Source organism: Struthio camelus, chromosome 8, assembly GCF_040807025.1.
Source record: "Struthio camelus isolate bStrCam1 chromosome 8, bStrCam1.hap1, whole genome shotgun sequence".
In the NCBI taxonomy this organism is placed as follows: Eukaryota; Metazoa; Chordata; class Aves; order Struthioniformes; family Struthionidae; genus Struthio; species Struthio camelus.
This window is the reverse complement of record NC_090949.1, coordinates 6412181-6435142: the sequence shown is the minus strand read 5'-3', so window position 1 is coordinate 6435142 and position 22962 is coordinate 6412181. Positions and strand designations below refer to the sequence as shown.

General features: G+C 45.5%; 1 protein-coding gene across 4 annotated transcripts; it reads right to left on the bottom strand.

The window, feature by feature from the left end:
- Nucleotides 1-854: 854 nt before the first annotated feature.
- AXDND1 (axonemal dynein light chain domain containing 1) lies at nt 855-22314 on the bottom strand. 4 transcript variants are annotated; one of them, XM_068951792.1, is made up of 25 exons: nt 20624-22313; nt 20089-20270; nt 19722-19822; nt 18948-19074; nt 18476-18561; nt 17327-17383; nt 17090-17198; nt 16274-16395; nt 15552-15692; nt 15011-15115; nt 14232-14352; nt 13520-13621; nt 12779-12945; nt 11855-11918; nt 11154-11388; nt 8966-9179; nt 8268-8361; nt 7356-7558; nt 6544-6640; nt 5375-5485; nt 5046-5162; nt 4754-4885; nt 3381-3472; nt 2353-2504; nt 855-1634 (listed from the first exon to the last, which is right to left on the bottom strand). In XM_068951792.1, exons 1-25 carry the CDS (start codon nt 20718-20720, stop codon nt 1531-1533), a joined length of 3132 nt encoding a protein of 1043 aa, XP_068807893.1. In that variant the 5' UTR covers nt 20721-22313; the 3' UTR covers nt 855-1530. The 4 variants fall into 4 exon arrangements, 2 of the variants coding, with proteins under 2 accessions (XP_068807893.1, XP_068807894.1); XM_068951793.1 differs by lacking the exon at nt 13520-13621; XR_011142410.1 differs by lacking the exons at nt 855-1634; nt 2353-2504 and having other exon boundaries at nt 3458-3472; nt 5020-5162; nt 12779-13032; nt 20624-22314.
- Nucleotides 22315-22962: the final 648 nt, after the last annotated feature.

The window sequence follows — 22962 nt, the reverse complement described above, 5'->3', positions numbered from 1 at the left end:
AACTTTTCTGCAATATTCACTTATTTAAAAAAAAAAAAAAAAAAAAAGCAACCGATAGCGAAGAGCATCCTCAGTTCCAAAGAACGCACCTAGTTCCAGCAGGATCTTCTCTCTTTTAAATACACATTGCTGGTAGAAACTTGTCATTTTACCTTCAGGAGATACTACATTCAAAAGCCTTCCAGCAGGAAAACATAGTTTAGAAATGTACTTCTGGCATACTTTTTACAATTTCTGGCATATGATGTTTGCAAAATAGAATTTACTCCCAGGGAGTTGGCAGTGGCTATCTGAAGCAGACTCGATTCGTGACAGTTTTGCTGCCTGCTCCTCTGTGCTGGGTTTAGGTCAGACTGAGAAGAACCGCATCAAATTCAGACAGCTGCTGCTGGGCTTCCAGCACATTATAACCCCATCGACTGCCTCAGGGCCTGGACCCAGCGGAGGCAGAAGCCCAGGGCAGCACCTCACTGCACGGTTTGGCCTGTTCAGGCTGCAGGACTACTGCAGCTGGGGAGCTAGGGGGCTCAAACACCAACTTCACAAATTAGAGTGAAATGGAGTGGGTGTTTAAAATTCCATCTCAGGGCACTGAGAGGATTAACTGGCATCATGTGAGGTCTGATCTTGTGACCCTAGCCGTCTCCTGTGGCAGCAAGCTGAGAAGGGCCTTCAGGACCATGTGTGGCTTCAGGCTGCTTCATGCCTTCTCTCAGAAGGACAAAACCTTCAGAAGTACAAGATCCAACTAAGGAAGAAAACTCCCAATCTGTACAATTTCTTCCTAACCACTCAGCAGATAACTGGACCATTTGAAAGCCCAGAGAATGAAGGAGGTACCCCCTCTCAAATACACAAGAGAAAACAGCAACTTTTATTTACGCTAAAAACAAAAATGGGAAAGAAAATGAAAGAATTAGCGATCAGAAATCTAGCCAGCATTCTGAATTTGGTCAAGAGGGTGCAACTTGAGCGACTTGCAACCAGGCCACACTGACACTAAGAAAAAAAACCCTCAATATGCGAGGAAAGAGGTGCAAACGACTTACTTGTCAGATTGCACACAGAGTGAGGCAGAATAAGATGGAGCAACAGGAGAAGACTGGTGAATACAAAGAGGAGCCAAGCACAGGGCAAGGCAGTTGGGGCGGGGCGGGGGGGGGGTAACAGGCAGGAGAGATGTGGGTAGGAGAAAGTCGAGGCAGCAATAGTATTGCAGGAAGATAAGCTACAAATTCATTTAGAGGAAGCAGAGGATAAGCAGAGACAAGTATGGAAGTGGCAGAATCCGCTGGAGAAACAGTATAAATGCATCAGAGTGGACTGAGGGGGAGGAATATTGCTGTCGTGCTTCTGTTTGCACATTTACAGCGAGATGAGCAATTCTAGGGAGTGCAGAGTCTACTGTATGTGTAAAAAACAGGCACAGAGACATTGCGGTAGTGGAGGAAGAGGTAAAGGCAGTGGGTCAGGGGGTGAGATGCTACTATAAACGGGCTCTAAGAAGCTTTCCTTGGGCATTGCTACTCTTTATTGTTTGGTTTTGCGGGGTTTCTTGGATCGGCCAGAGGTAGAAGCTTTGGGTGAAGTTGAGTGGGCCAGGGCTTCTGACACTCTTTCTTGAAAAACTTTTTCTGAAAGAAAAAAACAACAACAAAATGAAGCCATTAAAAATACCACAGAGTAAAAGCGTGCCCAGGGTATTACATTACTAACAAACAAACTGGCCTCCGCGCCCTGCTTTTATGTCAGAGATAGGATACATTGCCTGTGTGAGCCAGGACCATGCTGTGCCCGAGTTCTGTACAGCAAACAGAGGAAGCTTTCTCAGACCTCCACTGGCTTCTGCTGCCTCTTTACACCTTCCTCTGTAGCGCAAAGGAGTACCCTTGCTATGGGTGACAGGATATGGAAGCCGGCACAACTCTGATGACAGGTCCAAAAGCTATCTACATGAAGGTCTGTGGCCTTTGAGAGAGAAGGATGTGGAAAACTTTCTTTTGCACCCAGGAATCAGTGTCCCTAAACAGATCATCCTGACTGTAACAAGGAATGCTTACTTGCAAGGAAGATAAAGCCAGTTACAGTGCTGTCCTAGAAAGAGCCTGCATCAGTACCCAAACAAAATAACTTTCTCTCAGAAGCAGGCCGAGTCCAACAGTTCCTATTGCCCCAGTTTAAAATCATCTCCTGGGGGAATGGTAAAAGCCGCCTTGTTTGGCATCTAACAACAAAACCCTAGAATGTGCCTAGGAAAGGATGGTCCTACACTAAATGCGAGATGAATGAAGTGGCTCAGTTTGCTTCTCTCTCCGAGTCCAGGAGAAGGTTCAAACCATTGATTCTCCTGACCTTTCCCTTGTTTAGGTGTTGCTTCTGGGACAGATTTGTGCTCTTTCTCCAGCTCTTTCTCCAACTCCTGGATTCTCTCCAGAGCTCCTTCCAGCTTCTCCTCAAGACCTTCTGATCTCTCCTCTGCATTCTGAGCACGGATCTCTGTTTCTCTGAAATGCAAAAGCCAAGATAATGCTGAAACCTGAATCTAAGCAGCTGCTGGCAGGATATTCAAAAGAAAGATTTAGAAAATCTTTCAATAGAACTGACTGACTCTATAAAGCACATTTAAAGAGTCAGAGAATGGCATTATTAGAAGGTCTAATAATAGCAAATGGGGACTTCATGGCACAGCTATGCAATTCCTGCAAATTCAATTCCTTTTAAAATTCAGTGTTTGCTAGCAAAGGCGAGGTATTGATCTTCATTGTACAATAAATACAGAGTACAGTCAAATCTATTAGCCAGGCTAATGGGGCAGGGATAACCTAGACAATGCAAAATCACAGGTAAAGCAGATAGCGTGAGGGAATGTAATGCAGATATGTTCGAACCTGTGTAGGCATGGAAGAAGTCATTAGACTAGGCTCATGACAAACCACGCTATGATTCTGCGTGGAGCCGCCTGGGTGCTTCTTCACTGTGTTCCTCATGCTTAGGCACAACATTACACAGTTATGCCTACCCAGCTCCTGGGCACTGGTGGGCCAAGAAAGCACTTAGCTGCAATCCGCATAGCGCTCTGCAAATGCTAACAGGACCTGACCAATTGAGACATCTTGCACAAAACTATATGCTGAATATCTCTGCTGCTGCACAGAGCAAACAATCTGCGCACAGAGCGACAGCTCCAGTCCTAAAGTAAAATAGGTCATGTCTTTAGCTAACATAAATCACAATGACTGGCCGAAGACAAGGAGAAGAGAAGGAAATTCAAAATTAAGCCAGTAGAGATGAATGAAGCAGAATGTCAGAGACCAGAAGAGCCACTTGCCTAGGATGAAACCCTGCCCTACTCATGCCTCCAGTACAGGACCAGTACTCACAGGAGCTGTACTTGAAGATGTTCCACCATTGCCAGGGCTTCAAACTCTTTCTGAGAAAAGGAGGTCGACGACTTGGTGGCAGTCATCTCCCTCTGGTTGGGAAAAGCAAAACCTTCCATAAGTGAACACGAAACCAACAATGCCACGTTTCATCTGCAACATGTGCCGGGTTGGTGCTGGTGCACCGTGCACAATCAGGACACAGACAAGAGCTCAGTGTCAGCAAAGCAGGTAAAAACAGGAGCTAGTTCAAACACTTCATTTTGATTGGATCTGCTCATATCTTGGCCTTAAAAATAGTCTTAAATGCTTTTCTGATTCAGACATGAATGTCTCACTGGCTAAAGGTCTTAAGTTGCCAGTGCGGTTCATTGGGTTTTGGAGGTCAGAGATGGCTGTGGCTGGACTACGAGTCAAAAAAAAAAAAAAAAAGAAAGGAGACAGAGAATAGAAAGAGACAGCTCCTCAAAAGGGCCAACAAGGCACGAGATACTTAGTGTGCTTCAGATGAAGCAGGCAATCATAATTTCTGTGGAAATATAACTGTTAAAAGGCTCCTATTCTAAGCTTTGGAGAGTTAATTGTGATTTCCAGGGATTCATTTTTCTATAACAAAATCAAGGTCCATAAAGACATGCTCCTGTGACTGCCACCATCACTCTGCACCAGCCACCCACCTGTAGAGCATAAAGGGCAGGGCATGCTCAGCTCCGTGCCAATACAGCACGCTTGAGGAGTGGGACCATCCAGTGACAGTTTGTCAAAGATCCACAGTTCCTGTACATCTCTGCCCCACTCCGGATGATTAACCAGCTAGCGACTGACTGCAGAAATCAGGCCCTATGACTTCTGACTGCAGAGCAACTTAACCAAAACAGGCCTTTAGCCTGGAGTCCTCTTCCAAAGAATACCCAGCAGGCATAGCTGGCCAAAACAACCTGAACTTCTTGCTTGCCTGTTGCTCTGGGACCTCCCTGAATCCCTGATCCCTCTTCAACTCCCCTTCAACATGTTCAGCCTCCGTATCATTTTCACCGTCCCTGGAAGTGCTGCCAGCCCTCACTCAATCTCTGTTGGTAGACCCGACCCAGACCACACACTCTGCTCATCACTGGTCCCATGGAAGTCCTGGGGCCATGGTGCAGGGCAGTAATACATGAGTCAGGCAGACCAACCGAGGCAGCGGCAACGGTGCCAATGGGTATTTTATATCTGTAAGAAAAGAATCAAAGAATACAAGCACCTTGCACTGCCCCAGCAGGGTCTGAAACAAGTGTTGAATGGGGTCTGCTAACAGACTGACTAGGGTGCTAAACTCCAGCTCCAGCTCTCTGCCCACAGGCTAAAACCACTGGTGTGGTGGAGGCGCCTACCCCTGTAACTGAAACGATGTCTGACTTCAGGGACTTCAGGTGGATGTTGAAGTCATGTCCCACATATCTGATCATGTCTGTGGTTGCTTCATCGCCCTCAGTCAGGTAATCAGTGCCAGCCCCTGGCTGCTGCTGAGAGAGAAAATGAACAAGAAATAGGAGAAATAACACTAGCTCAGGGCGGCTGTAATAGCACACTTCACACAGCATACAGGGAACATAAAAAAGGCCCTGCTAGAACGCAGCATACTGCAGCTACTAGTCACCTGCATAATAGCAATTTTCTCCTTACTTCTAATGTTTCTTCCTCTGTTATGGGTTTCTTATCACTGTTGATGTCCTCAGCTTCAAGCCCTTCCTGAGATGAAGAAGTGACAGGGTCCTTAAGGTTAAGCTTTAATTGCAACACCTGTAAGACACCATAAGGGTCTAGTTAGTAGCACACTCCCTTTGTCCATCTAGCTAACCTAGGCAAAGCTAACCAGTCTCTCACCCTCTCTCACACATGCTACAACCCCCCCCCCCCAAACTGAACTGTAGCTGCTTCTTGAAGAAAAATTTTTGAAACAGGTCTTCATTCAAACTGGTTCAACCTAGAATAACAAATGCGGTCTTATATACCTCTGAGCCAAAGAGTTTTTTCAGCTCTTCTAAACTCAGAAAGGAGACTGGAGCGCCTTTGATCTCTGAAAGGATAAGACTACACGCTTGAATCCAATTACAGCACTCAATCTGGGAAGACATAACAGAAAAGAAGGCTTACTGAGTAGTAAAAACATCTGTGACCTTAGTCATTCATTCCGCTAAACAACTTCATCCTTCTACCTTTATCTGTTCCAAGGACCAAACTGGACTCTTGCATCCTCCCCCTAAGGAGGAAGACACATTTCTCCAAACTTTGAGACATGGCATCTGTCACTGGCTAATCACTCACAGCAATTAATTCATTCAACAAGCTCTTCCTCAGCCCAGCCCTGAGGATGATCTGTCAGGCCACTGCTCTACCCTGTGGAAGAAGTGAGTGTAAATCCTAAGCGCTAATTTTTCCACTTACTGAGCTAACAGAGAACAGAAGCTCTGTGGAAAGTTATTTTCAATCCCTGCAAAGGATCCCTTACTCTCCTTAAAGCAATATCATCTGTCCTGTGCTCAACACAGCCTTGGGCTTCTGGAAGGGTCTACGTTTCACATTCCTAAAGCATAGACAAAGCTCACCTAAGCACTAGAGACGATTGTGGTTGCGATTACAAGAAGAAGATGGAAGATGTATGCTGCCATGATCCCCCAGGTGCTCCAAAACAAGACACTGCCATTAACATATGCTTTGAGTAACAGCAAGTTATCTTTCTACACATTGTGCACATGCAAGAAAGTGTAGCATAAGAAAGAGGCAGGTAAGGCCAGCTGCCTGCACAAGGTAGTGGAAGGGTAGGTTGCATCAAGCACATCCAGGAACTCTTAAGTACTGCTCGAGTCTAGACATGCATGGCTCGGAAGTCTTAAATCTGAGCTGCATCTACTGCTATTCATACAATAAATCTAACAGAAAAGCCCTTAAGTATGTACCCTGCAACATGGTAAGGAAAATGTAACTAAACACGACCCAAGTTTATCAAAATTCTGGGCTCTCCAAGGCTGCAGAGTTAGTAGGAAACGTTGAGGACTGGGGGAGCAGCAGGCGTTTTCCTTCTTCTTGAAGCCTTTACGTGTATTTATCTCTACCTTTCACAAAGCAAATGCAGGCTAGTCCACCCCAGACACGGACAGCTGGAAATGCAGGCACCTATTACCTTGATCTTATTCAGCTCCTGCAGCTCCGCATCATCTTGTAAACCTGTCTCTGACTGTTTCTTTCGAACGATGGCACCGACAATCTCCTGGCAGCAGCTGCAGAGATGCAGAATGCCATCAGCCCTGCAGCCATGCCCTCAAATGCTCTATTCCCTTCAGTCAGGAGCCTGTTGCTCTCAGCAAGACCCACGGGCTGTCTCGAGACCTGGGCACACAAGAAGTCTCAAGAAGAGCCATCCTCACCAGCCCCACTCACATAGAGACCTTCCAGACAGCCTGTCTGTGCCTGTGCTGTACTAACCCATGGAGGACACGTGAGCACTGCTTCTGGATAGGGTAGAGGCTGTGCTCTGGGGTTCTAGACTGCAGGCTCACTGCCTGCACTGCCCTTACGTCCTCCAGAGATCATCCTCAACAGTGTGGGCAAAGCCCTTGCAATCACAGATGCCAGCAGGAAATAAGTTAGGGACAGCCATTCCCTTTAGATGCGCCAAACCTCAGCTACCTCTCGTCTTTGCAAGTGAAGTCACAACCCCAAGTCTGTAACATCATCGCAGTCTCTAAGTACAGAAATACAGCACTAGGCTGACATAGGCAGCAAGTCCTCTAGGCATTTTCCCAGTAAGAAAGCACATTTAGGACCTGGGAGAGGATCTAAGGAAAACAAAATTTGGAACCCCTTTTTCATCCAACCCCTCTTGCTTTCCTGGAAATTGATGGGACCTATTACCATGATGAATCTCTCACCACACGCCACACAGTTTCCCTAGAGAAAACCCCCCTAGATGAAATTAAAAACCTCTATTAATACCTGATCATATAACTAGAGAGTCTGCTGATCTTGGCAACCAGCCCTTCAGCTTCATCCTCTAGCTTACAAGCACTCAGAAATCGGAGCTCCTCTTCCATATCAGTATCTGTCCGCTGGGGACACTCACAGCACAAACGGTCTGGGACCATGTATCTCAGCAAATTTGCCAGCCACAGCGTCAAGTTTCTGTGCAGTTCAGTCACCTGCACAAAACAAAGCAAATCTAAATCAGTAATAAAGGTCTTACCAAGTATTTGGAAATCAGTAGCGTTTCACATACCTCAAGGTCCAAACTAATTTCATTTGTAAACTAGCCTAAAGATAGAAACACTTGCATTTACCATTTTTCCCCCCAATTTTCTTTCCCACTGCCAACACATCTTTTCCTACTATGGATCCATCCTTCTCTCAGTTCTTTAGAAGATCATAAGCTGGTTATCAGCCACATAGCACTCTCCCTTGTCCAGAATTCAGCTACATATAGACAAAAGAAAAAAATAACACACCCCCCCCCACACATCACATTGACAGGACATAGGAAAAAAATGCTCTTCTACAATCCTAAAAAAAAAAAAAAAAATAGAGATCTAGCAGCTAAATCAGCTCTCTGAACAGGAAATAGCAATATTATTCCAGAAGAAATGCTTGGCAAAGATGTGGGGGGGGAGCTTGTATTCATGCACTAGATCGAAGAAGACCTTCCGCTATGCGAGTAGCAGCGCACCAAGTTTATTAGAGGAGTCCTGTTATGCTCCCTCGACTGGAAGAGGAAAGCCACAATTGTTAACTCGAAGGTGTCAAAGTAGAAAAGAGGTGTCCTCACAACTGTGCTCTGGGCAGAAGAAAACTAAAGGACAGAGTGAATACTAGATGCAGTGCTCTCATTCCTAGCCGTTTCAGGCTTGCACTTACTTCGTGGTTAAGATGTGTGATGTTCTTCTCAATTTCACTATTCATGGACAGAATCCACTGCCGAATCATCTTAAACACTTCTCTGGGTACCACTCTGAAAAAACACACAAAACAAACAAACAAAAAAAAAAACCAAGAAAAAAAATACAGAAAAAGTGACCCCTAGTGCACCAAACCAGAGGAGCTCCTGTCTCAAAAATACCTTTTGATTCCCAACTCAAGGAAAACTAAACATTTAGTGTGTTATATACTGGGAACAGGCAATTTTGTAAATGCTGTAGTTATGGTCAAAGTTGTCATTTGTAAGTAACCTTTTATGTATACATTATGTGTGCGCTCTGCAAATAAAGCATTACCAAAGATAATGGAGCACCACAAAGCAGATTTGCCCCCAACAAACCTGGCTGTAAATAAATCACATATTTTGTGTCTTCTTCACATGTCAGGCAGGTGGCAGTTCTGAGGAAGACCGTGATGTTCCAGAAGCGATATTGAAGCCACCAACTGTTTCCACAGATATTGCCAAATCAAAGCAGATGAAAGGCAGTCACTGATCATTTCAACAGTTTGACTGATGATTTGTATCCCACTGCCAGCTTCCCCTGCGGGGTTCCCCACAAAAGAACGTTTTGCTTTTTTTGTGTGTGTAGTTCACAGTATAAGGCCACCCCAGACACAGCAAAGCACCCTATCCTTACGGGAGATGTGGTTGCTTGTCATTCTCATTTTCATGCAACTGGCTGGAGCCTATGAAGCTCATCAATGCGTTCACTTGGGCCAGCCATGTGGGAAGGGGGTGACGAAAGGCCTGCAGCTCAGATTCATGCATGTCACAACCTTGCTTCAGCTTTTGCACCCTAACTAACCAGTCTTCCATACTTCTCACCAAGCGTGTCAAAATTTTAGTTGTGCCTGGAGGGGAAGAAAATAAGAACCTTTAATTACATTCTTTCAGCCAACAAAAATAAAGGTCAATTCAAAGCACTATGCCAAGAAGGAAGAACAGCCTATGTGGGAACTGCCTAGACTTATACGAAGAATGAACTGTTTGACAAGCACTGAATTTAAAGTAAGCTGAAAGAAAATAGGCTTGATTTAAAGCCCTGACTTTCCTTCTTGTCTTTTGCAGATTTGGCTCCCTGGTTGCATAACGGGATATAATGGCTTAATATAATCTCTTCAAAAAAGCTCTGCAGTTAAAACATGATTCTTCAAAGACGCTTAGTCCAAGGTGATACAGTACACAGATGCGCAAAACGCCTGGGCAAAGGCATAAGTTACCCGTTCACTCACTCACCTGGCATACACCGATGAACACCCTCTTTGTTGGGGAGCGGGCTTGAAATGTAACAACAGTTTCTCTTGATATCCACGCACAATGTTTAAACTTCCTTTAAATCCTGCTAAAGCCCTGACCTTCCAGGACATCTAGTGGCATAGGCGTCATGTTACATACACGGAAGAAGAGGGCAACTTCCATAACATTTTAATGAATGTGACGCATATCTCTGTTTCCCCATCACACTGCTGCGGGGTAGAAGTGGTTAACCTCTGCTCTGGATCGGGAGACATGTGACATGCCGATGCAGCGCTGAGGTGTCCAGACTGGTAAGAAGGCTACCCTCTGCCTCTGATTTTCACCAGCTTTTACCAGAGCTACAATCTAAAGAGAAGAGATACCTTGCCTTGCCTAAATTACAACACAACAATGAGTCCAAGCAGTTCAAACTACCCTGTATGGATTAAGAGAATACTTTTGCTCTGGTCCAGCCCCCAAAGCTCTCGTTAAAATAAGCTGAAACCCCTTTTTCTAGGCTTCATTAACTGAGGTGATTTGGAATAAGAGGCCTGCAGTGTACTGCCGAGCCCTTTGATCAGATCGCCATGAAATATCAAGACTACTGACAATGTGCTATTAACTTTTTGCTCTACTGGTATCTGACCAGGCATGTCCCCGTTTCTTCTTCTTTGTCTCATTTGCTAATGAGAACTACTAGGAGTGTTTAATTCCTTTGGCAGCCTCTTACGATGGACAGACTTACCATTCTATCGCAGCTCCTTTCACGAGCCTAAATATAACAGTATGAGATAATATAGAAAAAAAGCACAGGATAATCTTAAGTGAAAGAATAAGATGACAGTATGAAAAGCAGCTTAGCAAATATGAGTAGTAGTTCTAGACAACACATGTTCAGTTTAGCTTTAGTTTGCTAAAAGGAAATAAGACTATTAGAAAACAGAGATAAAAATTCTGAAATCAGAAACGCGTCAAGGCCTTCCACAGGCAAAGGCCGAGAAGGTTAGTTGCAAATCACCCAAATGTTTGTCATCTTACACAGAACAGGATAACTTTATTATCAGCAATGAAAACATTTATTTACGTGTTTTTTTTTAGTCAGGATAATTCAGTATCTAGATTAAGATAATCCTATATTAGTGATATGGCAATAAAAGAAGTATTCTGCTCCGAGACAGTGTTTTCTGGTTAATGATCTCCAAAGCAACTTTTTAGTTTCAAACTTAAATATTTATTCTTTCCTTTTGCATTTATTTTCTTTTCCACATGTTAGCCACATAATCACAGGCTGAACACATTCCTTCTGAATGTGACACACAACTTCCCCACATCACATCTGTATCGCATTGCTCTTTGATTGCACTTTACTGCATTTCAAAGTTCAAATACGCTTTTTATGTGCAATTGTGAGTCAAAACTCTTCAGAGAAGATCCCTTGAACTCTCTTCATTCCCAGTACGTATCTGAGGGTCAGACTTTGGCTTTAAGGGAAAAGCCAAAACAGATTACATCAACTGGTTCTTTATTACGCAGTACTTTTCCTGGCGTACCCGAGGGAAGACTGCATGGCAAAACTAGTCATTTCTTACCATTATCCCCACTTATCCTTATTTGATATTGTTGGCAGAGTTCACATGCTCTTTGATTTATTTCTTCCATGGCAGCATGCTCTGGAGGCAATGCTCCATTGAAGTCCCGGTGTCGATTCAGCACTGTGTGTCCTAGCTTGGTCCAGTGTTCCTGTAGCCTGGCAACGTTCTTCAGACTTTCCATTTTTGTTAGGTACACCTCCCCTTCATACTGCTGCAGGTCTTCATTTAACATCTGAAAGAAAAGCAGCAAGCTTGTCATGCCCCTAAAAGTTGGGCCTCCTCTTAGCTGCAAGAGAAAGGCGATGGAAACCAGGTAAGAAGTACAAGGATCCACGACTGTAAGGCTGTCACAGTCCAAGCAAATAGCACAAAAAACCAGAAACTTATTCCACGAGGGTGACAGTTCTATCCATCTGAGTGCTTCTACAGATTAATATCATTTATCAGTCACCACAGCTGTCAGTCAGACAGTGCTCAGATGCACGAGTCAGTTTAATGCTTCAGCTGAACTATGGTATCAGTCCATTATAACTTTTCACATGTAGACTCTTAGCTTAAGCCTCAGAACAAAAGCTTTAAGCTGATATGTATTCCCGCACATTTGCGATGGGCACAGATGCTCACTGTGGCTCAGCTGACAAGTGGTAATTTGCTGAGCAGATATCACTCAGTAATATGGCCAAACCCCGAAATCTTACATTTTCCAAATTCTTGATATCTTGCAGCATTTCATCCAATAGCTCTTCCTTCACCGGAGAGGAACTAAAGCAAAGAGGGAAGAAAGGGATGAGAGATGAAAGAAAAGAAATCCTCCAGTAGCCAATGTAAAGCCAAAAGCGAAGATTTACTCTATGCATACTGAGTTTGTGATATAAATTGTAACTTGAAACAGAAGTAAAAAACAGGAGGCTCTACCCAGCCAGGGATTTTTGTTCTCTCACTTAACATCACAAAAGCACTGGGTGACAGTTAAGAAAATATGTTACTTCCAGCAAAGAAGAAAAATCTAATTCAAACACATGCTGAAACGTGAACCTTTATTAAGTCTATGAATGAAATATATCAAACAATGTGTGTGCAGTTACATTTTACTGTATTTAACATATGGCAATAGAGGAACAAGAAGTCTGCAAAATATAGTTACGTTAACATACTAAGAGACCTTGGGTTTGAAGTCTCAAGACTCTCAGCGTCTCATTTGGTCCATACCGCTCCATCAGAAGCATTAATACATGCGCATTCAGGTTAAAATTAACCAAACAGAAAAATCCCGTCATGACAGTCACAGAAGAAAAACGCTCAGATAGGGAACTCTGGTCCACAGAAGGTAAAATCCTTGCTCCGCTGGGTCAGCAGCAACCTTTCCACCAAATTCAACCATGAACTTCCAGCATTATCTTGGAGGTACCAATATCTGTTAGGCGCTCGATTATCAAAATAAATGTATCAAACAGAAAAGTAGAGCAGTGAGGGACATGCAAATTGTGGACCACACCAAATCGCCCTACCCCTGAGAGTCACAAAGTCAGGGCAGCCTTTGCACTGGGCCGGTGACACTGGCTGCCACAAAGCAAAGGTGGAGGGAACCGGCTGCTGTCACCTAGCCCTTCCGGGCCACTCACAAGATGTTGTCCTGGAAGTACTGAAGCCACCTGGTGAGGCCTCGTCGGACAGCATGCAGTTTCTCCTTGCCGGATTCCTCACAGCAGTCTATTTCTGCTCCAATGTGTCCCAGCATTTGTCTGAACTGCTCAGTCTCCTCTTGCAGATCAGCAAGGTCTCTTGTGTCCTGCAGGCACCAGGTAGGAGAACGGGAAAAGGAAATGTTGTCGTGATAGGTTTGATCTGAGTCAAATGAATTCTTCCTTTGCCTGAGCTATTTTGAGACATATATATGTCAGAGATCTGGGAGGTGGGAAACTTCTGCATCTTCACAGCACAGCCCCCACAAACCCTTGGGCACGGCCTGAGGGTGCTTGACCCTCCTAGGGCACGCCAGAACCAGGTACCTGACTTCTTGCTGCCTGTATGCTATGCGGAGACCACGCAGCCCCCACACCTCCGAGGCCAAAATTATACTAGCATTGATCTGTTTTGGTTTTGTGGATATGGAACAGGGAAAGCCACAAAGGGGAAATAAAGGAATAAGAAAAGCATCAAGGAGAACGTAGGGGCATGGAGGAAAGAAGCAGGAGGAAAGAAAACTGATTCAAATCTTTGTGTTCACTTGAACCCAGACCAAGATTTGAAAGCTCAAATCACAGCCAGAGTGGTGAATGCTTCACTGAGATCCAGGGAGCTACATAAACCTTCACACCCATGCAAACATTTGGAGCAGTTACCCATCGCAGACAGGTCCCTACCTGTGATGCCAAGAGGACTATGAAATGTTTGAGAAGTTTGATCAGTGTCTTTTCACTAACATAGAGCCTGCGAGCCAATATGAGCCGGTTTCTATCTATCACCTGAAAGAAACATTTATTATTCGCACTGTACTCTTCGGAGAGGAGAGGTATTGGAGCATGATGCAACTCTGATAGTAACACAGCAGCTTTATTACTGAAGAAGTGGAACTCAAGCAACTGAGTTCCCTTTCCTTGCAAATAAACTTCTTATCTCCCAGGCAGCCCCCAAAGTTCTCGTATCAGATTTTCAACTTGAATGGGATACAGTGAAAGATCACAGACAAGAGACACGCTCACACAAGGAAGCACAGTGTTAACCCACAATAATATTTTGTGAGGAAGCCTAAGGAATCTGGCTAAATTATGAGGAGATCAGGAAACTTTTAAGCCAAATCTATTTCTGAACAGAAATACTAATTTCATAGAAGTGCTTCCTGCACAGGACCTAAAGATCTGTGCCGAAAAATGCTGTGTGAATCAACTGGTTTCCATGCAAAAACATGTGAAATACAACAGACTTCAGAAAATGATGTCAGGGCAGGTATGAGATGTGATAGATCCCAGTAGCATTAAATAGAAACGTGTTTTGGATTGAAATCTTCCCTTGGAAGACGACTGCTAGCTATGACGGTTTACGTCGTGCAGTGCATGCCTGACCTCCTGCACCTACCTTCAGCGCCAGGTCATGTGCAGCTGAGCTCCAAATGTCTCTCTCTTGTCTTAGCAGGAGAATCTGCTCTTCCAGTCTGGCTCTCTGTAACTCATATAACTCCCGATACTCTTCCACAAGGCTACAAGAAGAGAAAGACGATGAAATATGTGCACACTCCTTTCTTCTTAATAAGGTTTACTGTCTTTCTCCCAGTTCCCAAAGCATTTCTTAGACACTTCCTCTCCCTCCTTCCTTCCTCAGCCACCTCCCACACCAGCCTGTGAATTCACAGTTTTTTCCCTGAGCCCCTACAACACCTTTCTGTTGATATTCCCACGGTGAATTTCCAGTTGGCAAGGATAAAAATCTCTGCGGGGCCTAGACTAGCTGTTTTTTTCATGACACAAGTCATGTAAGTCACCAGCGCCTCGGCACTCACCGCTCTGATACCGACCACCTAAATCCTCCATTTCTGAAATATGTGAAGGTGTCCACAGGCCCCCAAAAGTTGAGACCGGCAGGCACTACTAGACTGTGAAGCTACCTGCTGCCAACGTGGAGTGAAGGAATGGGAACATCAACACCTGAGCAACAAATGCAGCTTGTATGGCTTAAAAACATTTATGTTCTGAACGTCCCTTTGAGGAATTTAAGATAAACAGCAAAATAACTGCATTTATCAAAAACAGCCAAGCTGTCTTCTCTGGAAGGAAATCAGTCCTTGCATCTCCTTCCGGACAATCCCAAGAGAACGATGCCAGCACGCTTCAGCGACTTCAACTTTGAAAGCAACTTACTTTGCATTCATCTCAGCCTCCCGCACTGCTGTGGCAAGCTCCTGTTGAGCTTGTTCTGCTTCTCTGGTCACCTTGCGGTCATGTTCTCGTACCTCATACAGCTCTCTGAAACAGCAGGGAACAGTCTGAATGCAACGTAGCACAACCAAAAAAGCTCTCCCCTGCCAAACACAGGCTGGTATGCCCTACACTATCATGCAAGGCTCCCTTCCTCAAACACAACCATCTCCCTATAAGGGTGAAAGGCATCTTTACACCTCCTCTTCCTATGCACAGACATTGCTCCAGCAAACCCTTTCTGCGCAAGGTGCTAAGGCAAGGAGGTGACCTTGGTGTTACTCTGTACTCCTGTGCTGCACAGCTTGCAGTGAAAGGGTACAGTATAGAGCGTGAGGAGGCTCTAGTATGGTCCCTGTAGCTCTGGTTCACATCATAAAACTAATTTCCTGCTCCTAGGGGAGGTAAACTAGAAAATTGAACAAATCAATGTGCTAAGCCTACCGCACTGAGATAACTTCCTAGGATCAGGCAGGATTCAGACCTGGTCAGCTGTGCAACAGATTCCTTGAAATAGAATAACTCCTCTGCAATATGTCTGTCGACCAACCGCTGGGCCATCATTTCTTTGTAGAGGGTCTTCATTTGTTGAGGAATCCGCTCCAGCAGACTCACATACCTCTGCCTGTAACAAAAAGAGTGTAAAAAAAGGGAAGTTACCTTTGCTCCCTGAGAACACTGCTCTCTTACCCCACCTGAAGATCCCTTCCTTTTGCTCTGTAAAGCTATCTAGAAGACAATGTATTGACCATTTGGACTTGGGATTTTAAACCCAAGTTTAAAGTTTTTTAAACACTCTGGAGAAATTTAGTTGCTACAAATAACGGTAGTCTGAGCGTGAACAGTGGAGAAGAGCACAGAAACCCTGGCCTTGAGGGAAGTCTCAGCTATTCAACACGTGAAAACTTCCCTTCAATGTCACACCCATATGGTGCCCACGCTGGTGCAGCCGTCAAGCGTGCTGACGGTGCCACAGCAGTGGAGCTCAAATTCCAGGTTAGGGAACGGAGGGCCATTAGCACTGGTCATTAACTAGGCAGGGAAATCCCATTTCACCTATGGCATCAGACCCCACGGCAACTACATTATGATAGGGTAACACTGCTAGGCAATGACATTAAGAATGATCTGTAAGAGCTAATGTTATTGCTGACAGGATACTGCCACATATCAAGAGGGTGATTAGGGTACTTGGCTAAGGATGACCTGAGCTTCGAAAGCAGCTGTCCTCTCTCTATGCAGTCCACGCTGACCTGCCGAATCAGCTCATGGAAAACTATGTTGTAAATGTTCTGCTCTGTCTTCATCAGTTCCAGCACATTGTGCAGCTGACAAAACATACAAGGAAAAAAAAAAAGCTTACTCCTTTAACAATGAAGATTAGCACAGATCTTTCTTACTTCTGAAAGAAGTTCCCCTTTGAGGACAATACACTACTAAAGGCAGAAAGGGGAAGGGAAAAAGCCATCCTGCATGCATTCACCAGATCATTTTCAGAAGCGTTATGCACTGTCATGACTACTGTCACATCAGAGTCCACAGGGGCTTTTCCGCTAATTCCAGCTGCAGTTCCTACTGAAGCTCAGGTTTTTTTCAAAAACGCTACTCTATCTATTTAAACCTTCCCCCTCAGCGTGCAAGAATAGCAGCAAATAAGCCCCATCCTCTGGAATCTGCTTTTAGACCTCTGCAGGTTTCTAAAGCCCAGTCCATAACACAGCAGCCTATCTCACAACAGGGAGATACAACAGCCGCTGCGCCTTCGCTCCTTCACAGCAACGCATCCTGCACGCATCCTTTTTCCTGTGTCAGGAAAGCAACCCCTGCACCAGCAAGCTAAACGTGTGCCATGGTCAGACCGAGATGAAGAATCGCTCAGGAGTGAAAACCCCCAGTTATGACAGGATCTCCAGGTAGCTGGTTCGGGTAACAACTAACTGCTGGGAGATACTTTAAACACAGCAGGGATGAACACTGGGGAAAACGGGATTTCATTTGTCTGGCTACTAGGGAGTTATCCACCTGCGAAGGTCCTGTTACTCCGACTAGCTTGTTGTCTACTCCAGCTTTTTCCAACATGCTGTCCATGGCCTCCATCAGCTGGACGACCTCTAACCTCCCTGAAGGTTTCCTGAGAGACCCGAATGAAAGAGATATGTCATTATTCTCTATAAAACGTTACAATACTTTAGCAGAAAATGAAATTCACACGGCTGTTTTTCTTTTCCTGGTAGCAGCTTAATACAGGATGGTACTTACATGGATGGGAACAGCCGAAGTTTCTTTTCACTGTCTTCAAGCAAAGTTGTGTATTTACTGAAATAAAGACAAATGTTAAAACTTGATTACAACACAACCTCCCCGGTGCTAGCTGAGAGAGCCTGCATTCGGCTGCAATCTCTTTCCTGTGTTTGCACAAGGCTGAGCATGGTGGGAGAGGCAGAGAAAGGCCAATGGGGTGGCCCTTCAGCGGGAATCTTGTAGGAACAGCCTCCCTTTAAGACCTCTCCCATCTCCATCATAATTGGCTGAAATGACCACTGGGTTTAGAAGTTATTGGTGGCACCAATCTCCACATCACACCCACCCAGAGACTGATGACAAGAGCCGCATTTCATAGGAAACCGTCATAAGATAGTGTTCTGCTACGTCACGTTAGCAAACCAGTTCTGAGAATTTTGCTCCTATTCTTAATGTTTTAATCCTTGGAAAATGAGAAAGAATCTCCAAACTTAGCAAGTTGTGCAGAGACATCATAGGAAGTGCTCTGTAGCCTTTTTTGGGCAAGGCCTGGTAAACCCAATTCAAAATTCATGGCCCAAAAAACTAAAAAACAAGAGAAAAACTAGAAAAAAACCAAAATCCCAGAGTGGTTAGATTCAAGACGTTAGCGAGTATGTACAAGCCCCAATAAGAATGAGAATTACTCAGCATGAGCCCAGCTTTACTGCAGAAAGCAATTATAAAAGGGAGGTAGAAATGTAGAGAGACTAACCAAACCATTAATTAAAAAAAAGTACATACACACCACCACACACACAACACAGCGGCAGCTTCCAAAAATTGCCTCAAGGGATCAAACCAAACTCAGCTTCCACACTCAGGTCCAACCACAGAAAAAACCCTTGAGAAGTAGCGAGAGCGTACAGGGAGCTGTGATCTCTTTTTGACCACCCCAAACCAGCTGAGGCAAGGAAAAGAAGGTTCACATTGCTCTGCATGCTTATAGCCTAGTCACCAGTGTGGGATTTGCACAACCACTCTTTTTATAACCTCCTCTCCCTTCCCGCAAGAAGGGTTTCTGGCTGCTGTCTCGACCTCTCATCATTTTATCCCCCTGCTCCAAGCTGATACAAGCTGAGGCCTTACAGCTCGAGGACAAATCCTTATAAATCAGAAAACACTCACTCATCAAAATACTTCAAGGGCAAAACTCCCCTGTTCTTCACAATGTGAAGCTCCTCTGGAATCAGACTGTCTGCTAGGCTTGCTTGCTAGGGGTAGAGAAGAGAGAGCAGAGCATGAAACACATTGGTATAAGCCACGTGCACAAACTCCCACTTCCTCCCAAAGAGGACGCCCTTCTGGTGGCCCAGAAAGCAGAAGCTACATAGCAGCTTTTCAGGCTGCTTTTCTATTTCCCACTGTGTTCATTGAGAACCTGACAGAAATAATGTAAATCTGAAAACAGGTTGAAATAGCTAATGATGAACTTTGCTGGGGGGCTGTGAGCTGCAAGAACCACCAATGAGTTTTACCCTAAAAGCTGCTGGATTAGCATTCAGAGGTGGTTGCAACCCAGGGCATCATCAAGAGAGGGCTACAGACGCTTCCCATTTCTTCCCTCCACGAAGAAAAACATTGAAACAACATCACTCACGGCAAGCCCTGAGACAGCAGCACCGCTTCGTCTTTGCTCCTGACCACGCTCGGAAAAATTGCTCCTGGGGGTCCTCGGTTTTGCATCTTCTTGGCCAGCCACAACGTCGCACAGGTAAGAGACGTCCCTGAAACAGAGGGACGAGCTTGTACGCTGAGCCAGCCCGCAGGCAGCCCCCTGCTCGCTCACTGCCCGCCAAAACCACGTGCGAGATGGCTCTGCTCAGTCCAAGGCCAGGCTTACAGCCAAAGCACTCTGCTCAGGGCCAAAAAAAAGACTGGCGTGATCATGGTTTTAGGCAGATTAATCTCACATTGCCTATCCCTAGCCAAAGGTTATTCTTTAGGTCTGTTGCCATCGTCCTATTGAATACACATCCAACGTCTGTTAAAGACTCTATAACATCAAAACATTTTCGCTTCCCAGTGTTGTTAAGCAACGCTTATTTACAAAGGACTGTAAAGCTCTTCCCTGCTAAGCCCGTTAAAGCCAGAAGAGCTTCTTTCCTTAATCCCGGATCATGCAGGATATCGCTGCGAGTCCTGGCTCTTATAAAAGCATGGTGCCATGAGGAGCGCAATTAGCAGGGCTTTTTATTTATTATTCCTGAAAGAAACGTTTTCCCCTCCAGCCAGAACGCTGCCGGGACAGCGCTTCTGTTTGTCTGTCCGCATCAAGCGGCCCAGTCATCTGATATCACAGCAGAGCGATATCCCCGCGATCCCAGCTCTTGTCTTTCTGTTGCCCTCATCCCCTCACCCCTTCCTTGCTCACCGTCCAGCTCCTGTCAGGCTGACGGGGTGGTCCGTCAGGTGCCTGAACTTGTTGCGGCGATTCGGGTAATGCCAGAGCCCGTCGGGGGTTTGCAGGCAGCCCTGTGGATGGAGCACACGGGGCCGTCACTTCCCAGCAATCCGTGCACCGAGCAGCAGGAGAGCTGAGGGTGGCTTGTCTAAACATGACAGCTCCTGTCTCGGGGCTAAAGAAACTAGGGTCTGCAGCAAACAGTGTGATGAGAAAAGCGATGTGACAAGATACGTTTCTCCTGCAGAGCTGGCAAACTTTCATTTTGCCCAGAGGAAAAACACGCTCCCCTAACAAGTAGGCAGTTCTGGGCAGAAAAAGGGAGTAACGCACCCACCTTGAAGCCCATCGCCTTTCTGGTGGTTTGGGGCGATCGTAGGTGCTCCGGCCTATAGAGAGAACTGGCAGCAGAGGTCAGAGTTCGGAAAATCTCTTCTGGGACAAAACTATACTCCAGGGAGGAAGAGACAGGCCTCGTATGGTCGAGCATCCTTGAGGTACCCCTTAGCTCAGGAAACTCTAGAAAACAGCGTATCAAAGCCTATTTAGTAGGTGCATGCTTATTCTGCTGGAGAAAGAAAAGAAAAAAAAATCATAAAACACAGGGCTGGGAAGAGCCCTGAGAAGTCACCTACTCCATTCACACCCCAAAGTACGAGCAACTCTATCTAAAACACAAGCAGCAAATCCCAATTTTAGCTGTTCAGTGAAGCCTAGAACAAGAGTTACATTCAAACCATGGGAGATAAAAGCACTAATCGCACAACTTTGCCAAGCTGTTGGGTGTACAAATGCTAAGCGATGCTGTAAAACAGCAGGATCCGTCAACAAGCCACACGCCCAGCCCTACCAGCCTTCAAAGTGAGTCCTACCTGAGCGGTCCTTGCTGCCAGACACCACGCATAAGGCATCTCTCATTTTCCTTCCATCTACTTTTGATCCAGGAACTGGTGCTCCAATGAGGGACATGGTGAACAGTTATTTATTTTTATACTTAATGAAGGGAGTTTTCAGTAATGAACAATCTGGAAACAGAATTAAACCTGCATTTGTACATTGTAGGGTTACCTGCTTTTTGGTATTTATTGTTCAAAAAAAAAAAAAACCCACCCTCCTTATATGTCTGATGTTAGGTGAGTTAGCAAGGGAACGGCTGATGCTTTGGTTCCTGGGAGGCAATTAAATGTCTACCAAGGGAAATGCTTTAAGAACGTGTCTTACCCCTTATCTAATTGGACTCAAAAATTTGTTCCATAACCAGAATTAAATAGCAAATGACTGTTTAACACAGTCATTGACTGCTTCATAAACGCCTGCGATTACACTGCATTAAAGTCAGATACCACTTCTGCAATTTATTAATTTTTAGCATCACAAAATGATAGTTTACTGAGACAGCTAAAGAGCTCTGCTCTAAATGTTTCATCCACCACAGGGATGCTTATTTTTGCATTTCAAGCTGCACTAAGAATTAAAGTTAATGGTCGCTTCTTTTACACATCTAACAACTGTGCCAGAGGTGCAATTGTATTTGAATTCCTCCAGTTACTGCTCTTTCCACTTTTTATTCTTATTAATGCCTTGCTAATGAAGAAAAAAAGAAATCATATTTCCATTAGCTTCAAAATCCCCAGGAATTCTCATCCGAAAAGCCTTTTTTCCACTAACCCTGCCAATATACGCTGTCCATTACAAGCGCTCTTGGTATTAAACTTTCCTTGACCTGCTTATCAGCTGCATCCCAGTGTATTGTGGTTTCTTACTCTGTTAACTACGCTTTGCCTTCACATACATGTTTGTGTGTGTAGAGCTATAACCATGGCATAATCTTGCCAGGTAAATGGTTTCTTGGAAAGAAAATACAAGAATTTGCTAAAAGACCTTCTTTCAGGAGAAAGCATTTTGTTTTTTCTCCTTAACTACTCTTTGGCAGTACACTCTATTCCCCCCCGGAAAGGGTGAGAAGATTAATGGGGCTCTTCTGTAGCCACTGCAGCTCAGAGACACAGGCAAGAACTGATTTTAGAGCATCTGCTACACAGCTGGAAAATACCAGATACAGTTCTTGGCACACAAACCCCCTTTCAGGCCCAAAATAAAGGCAGAAAAATCAAACCTAAGTACATTTGGCAACTGCTCCGCTTTAATAAGCACGCAGCCGGGAGAAGTTAGCATAGCTTTGGGAGCAGACTAGTACCTAAACTCCTCTCCTGCAGTGCCCCAGCACTTCCAGCTCCCCAGGAGCCCTCTCCTCCATCAGAGAGGGCATGACCAACCCGCAGCTCTCTGACAACCCTTCTTTGCTGGTATTTTGCTTTGAGAAATCCCATGCAGCACAGCCTCTCCCCGCTCTGAGCTGCCTGGAAGGGGAAGGGGGCAGCTCACAGCCTTGGCCAGGACAGCAAGGAGCACAGGTGGCTTCAGACCACCCTGTTCCCCCTTGGCTTGCAGCCCTCAGACCCTTCCTCCCATGGAGGGGCCTGCCCATACCTGCTGCTTGTACCAGCCCCACAGCTCTTCCATGTTGCTATGGGAACGCAGGGGGCCCCCCCAGCTGACACCCACATCCCCTCCCAGCCCCCACCCAGCACCCACATCCCCTCACAGCCCCCACCCAGGAGGGCAACCCCACATCTTCCCTGGCCCCCACCGGGCTCAGGAGCCTCAAAGAAGAAAGAAACAGGCCACAGCAACTTTTTTCTCCCCTAATAGCAAAATATATTTCAACTGCTGTAATACAGTAGATTATATAAACAGCTCTTCTGCAGGACAAAACATGGTACAGTTTGCATACACCGAAGCACCGGCAGCCGCCTGAGGCCCAGCCGCTGGGTCCCGCGTGGCCAGTCCTCGGCTCTGGAAGAGGGAGCCGGGCTGGCCGCAAGCACAGGGAGCGGAGTCGAGGCCGAAGCCGGCCGGCTTGGAGGCGCAGCCCAAAGCGGGCTCCTAACCCGGACACGCGAGAGCCCGTGCGCTCGCTCCCAGGGCACGTTCACGCTCCTCCGGCCGTCCTGCAGGCCCATCCACATTCAGGAGCCCAAACAATTCAGTTTTCTATTAAACAGCTGAACTGCCTCATGTCAACCATGCTGTTTCCTGTCTAAAAAAGATAGATCAGGATCCCCCCTCTTCCCACCACAGCCTTATCTGGACAGCTCTTGCAGGACAGCACAGTTAACAGCTCGGACACAGGACTCCGTTCGGGACATTG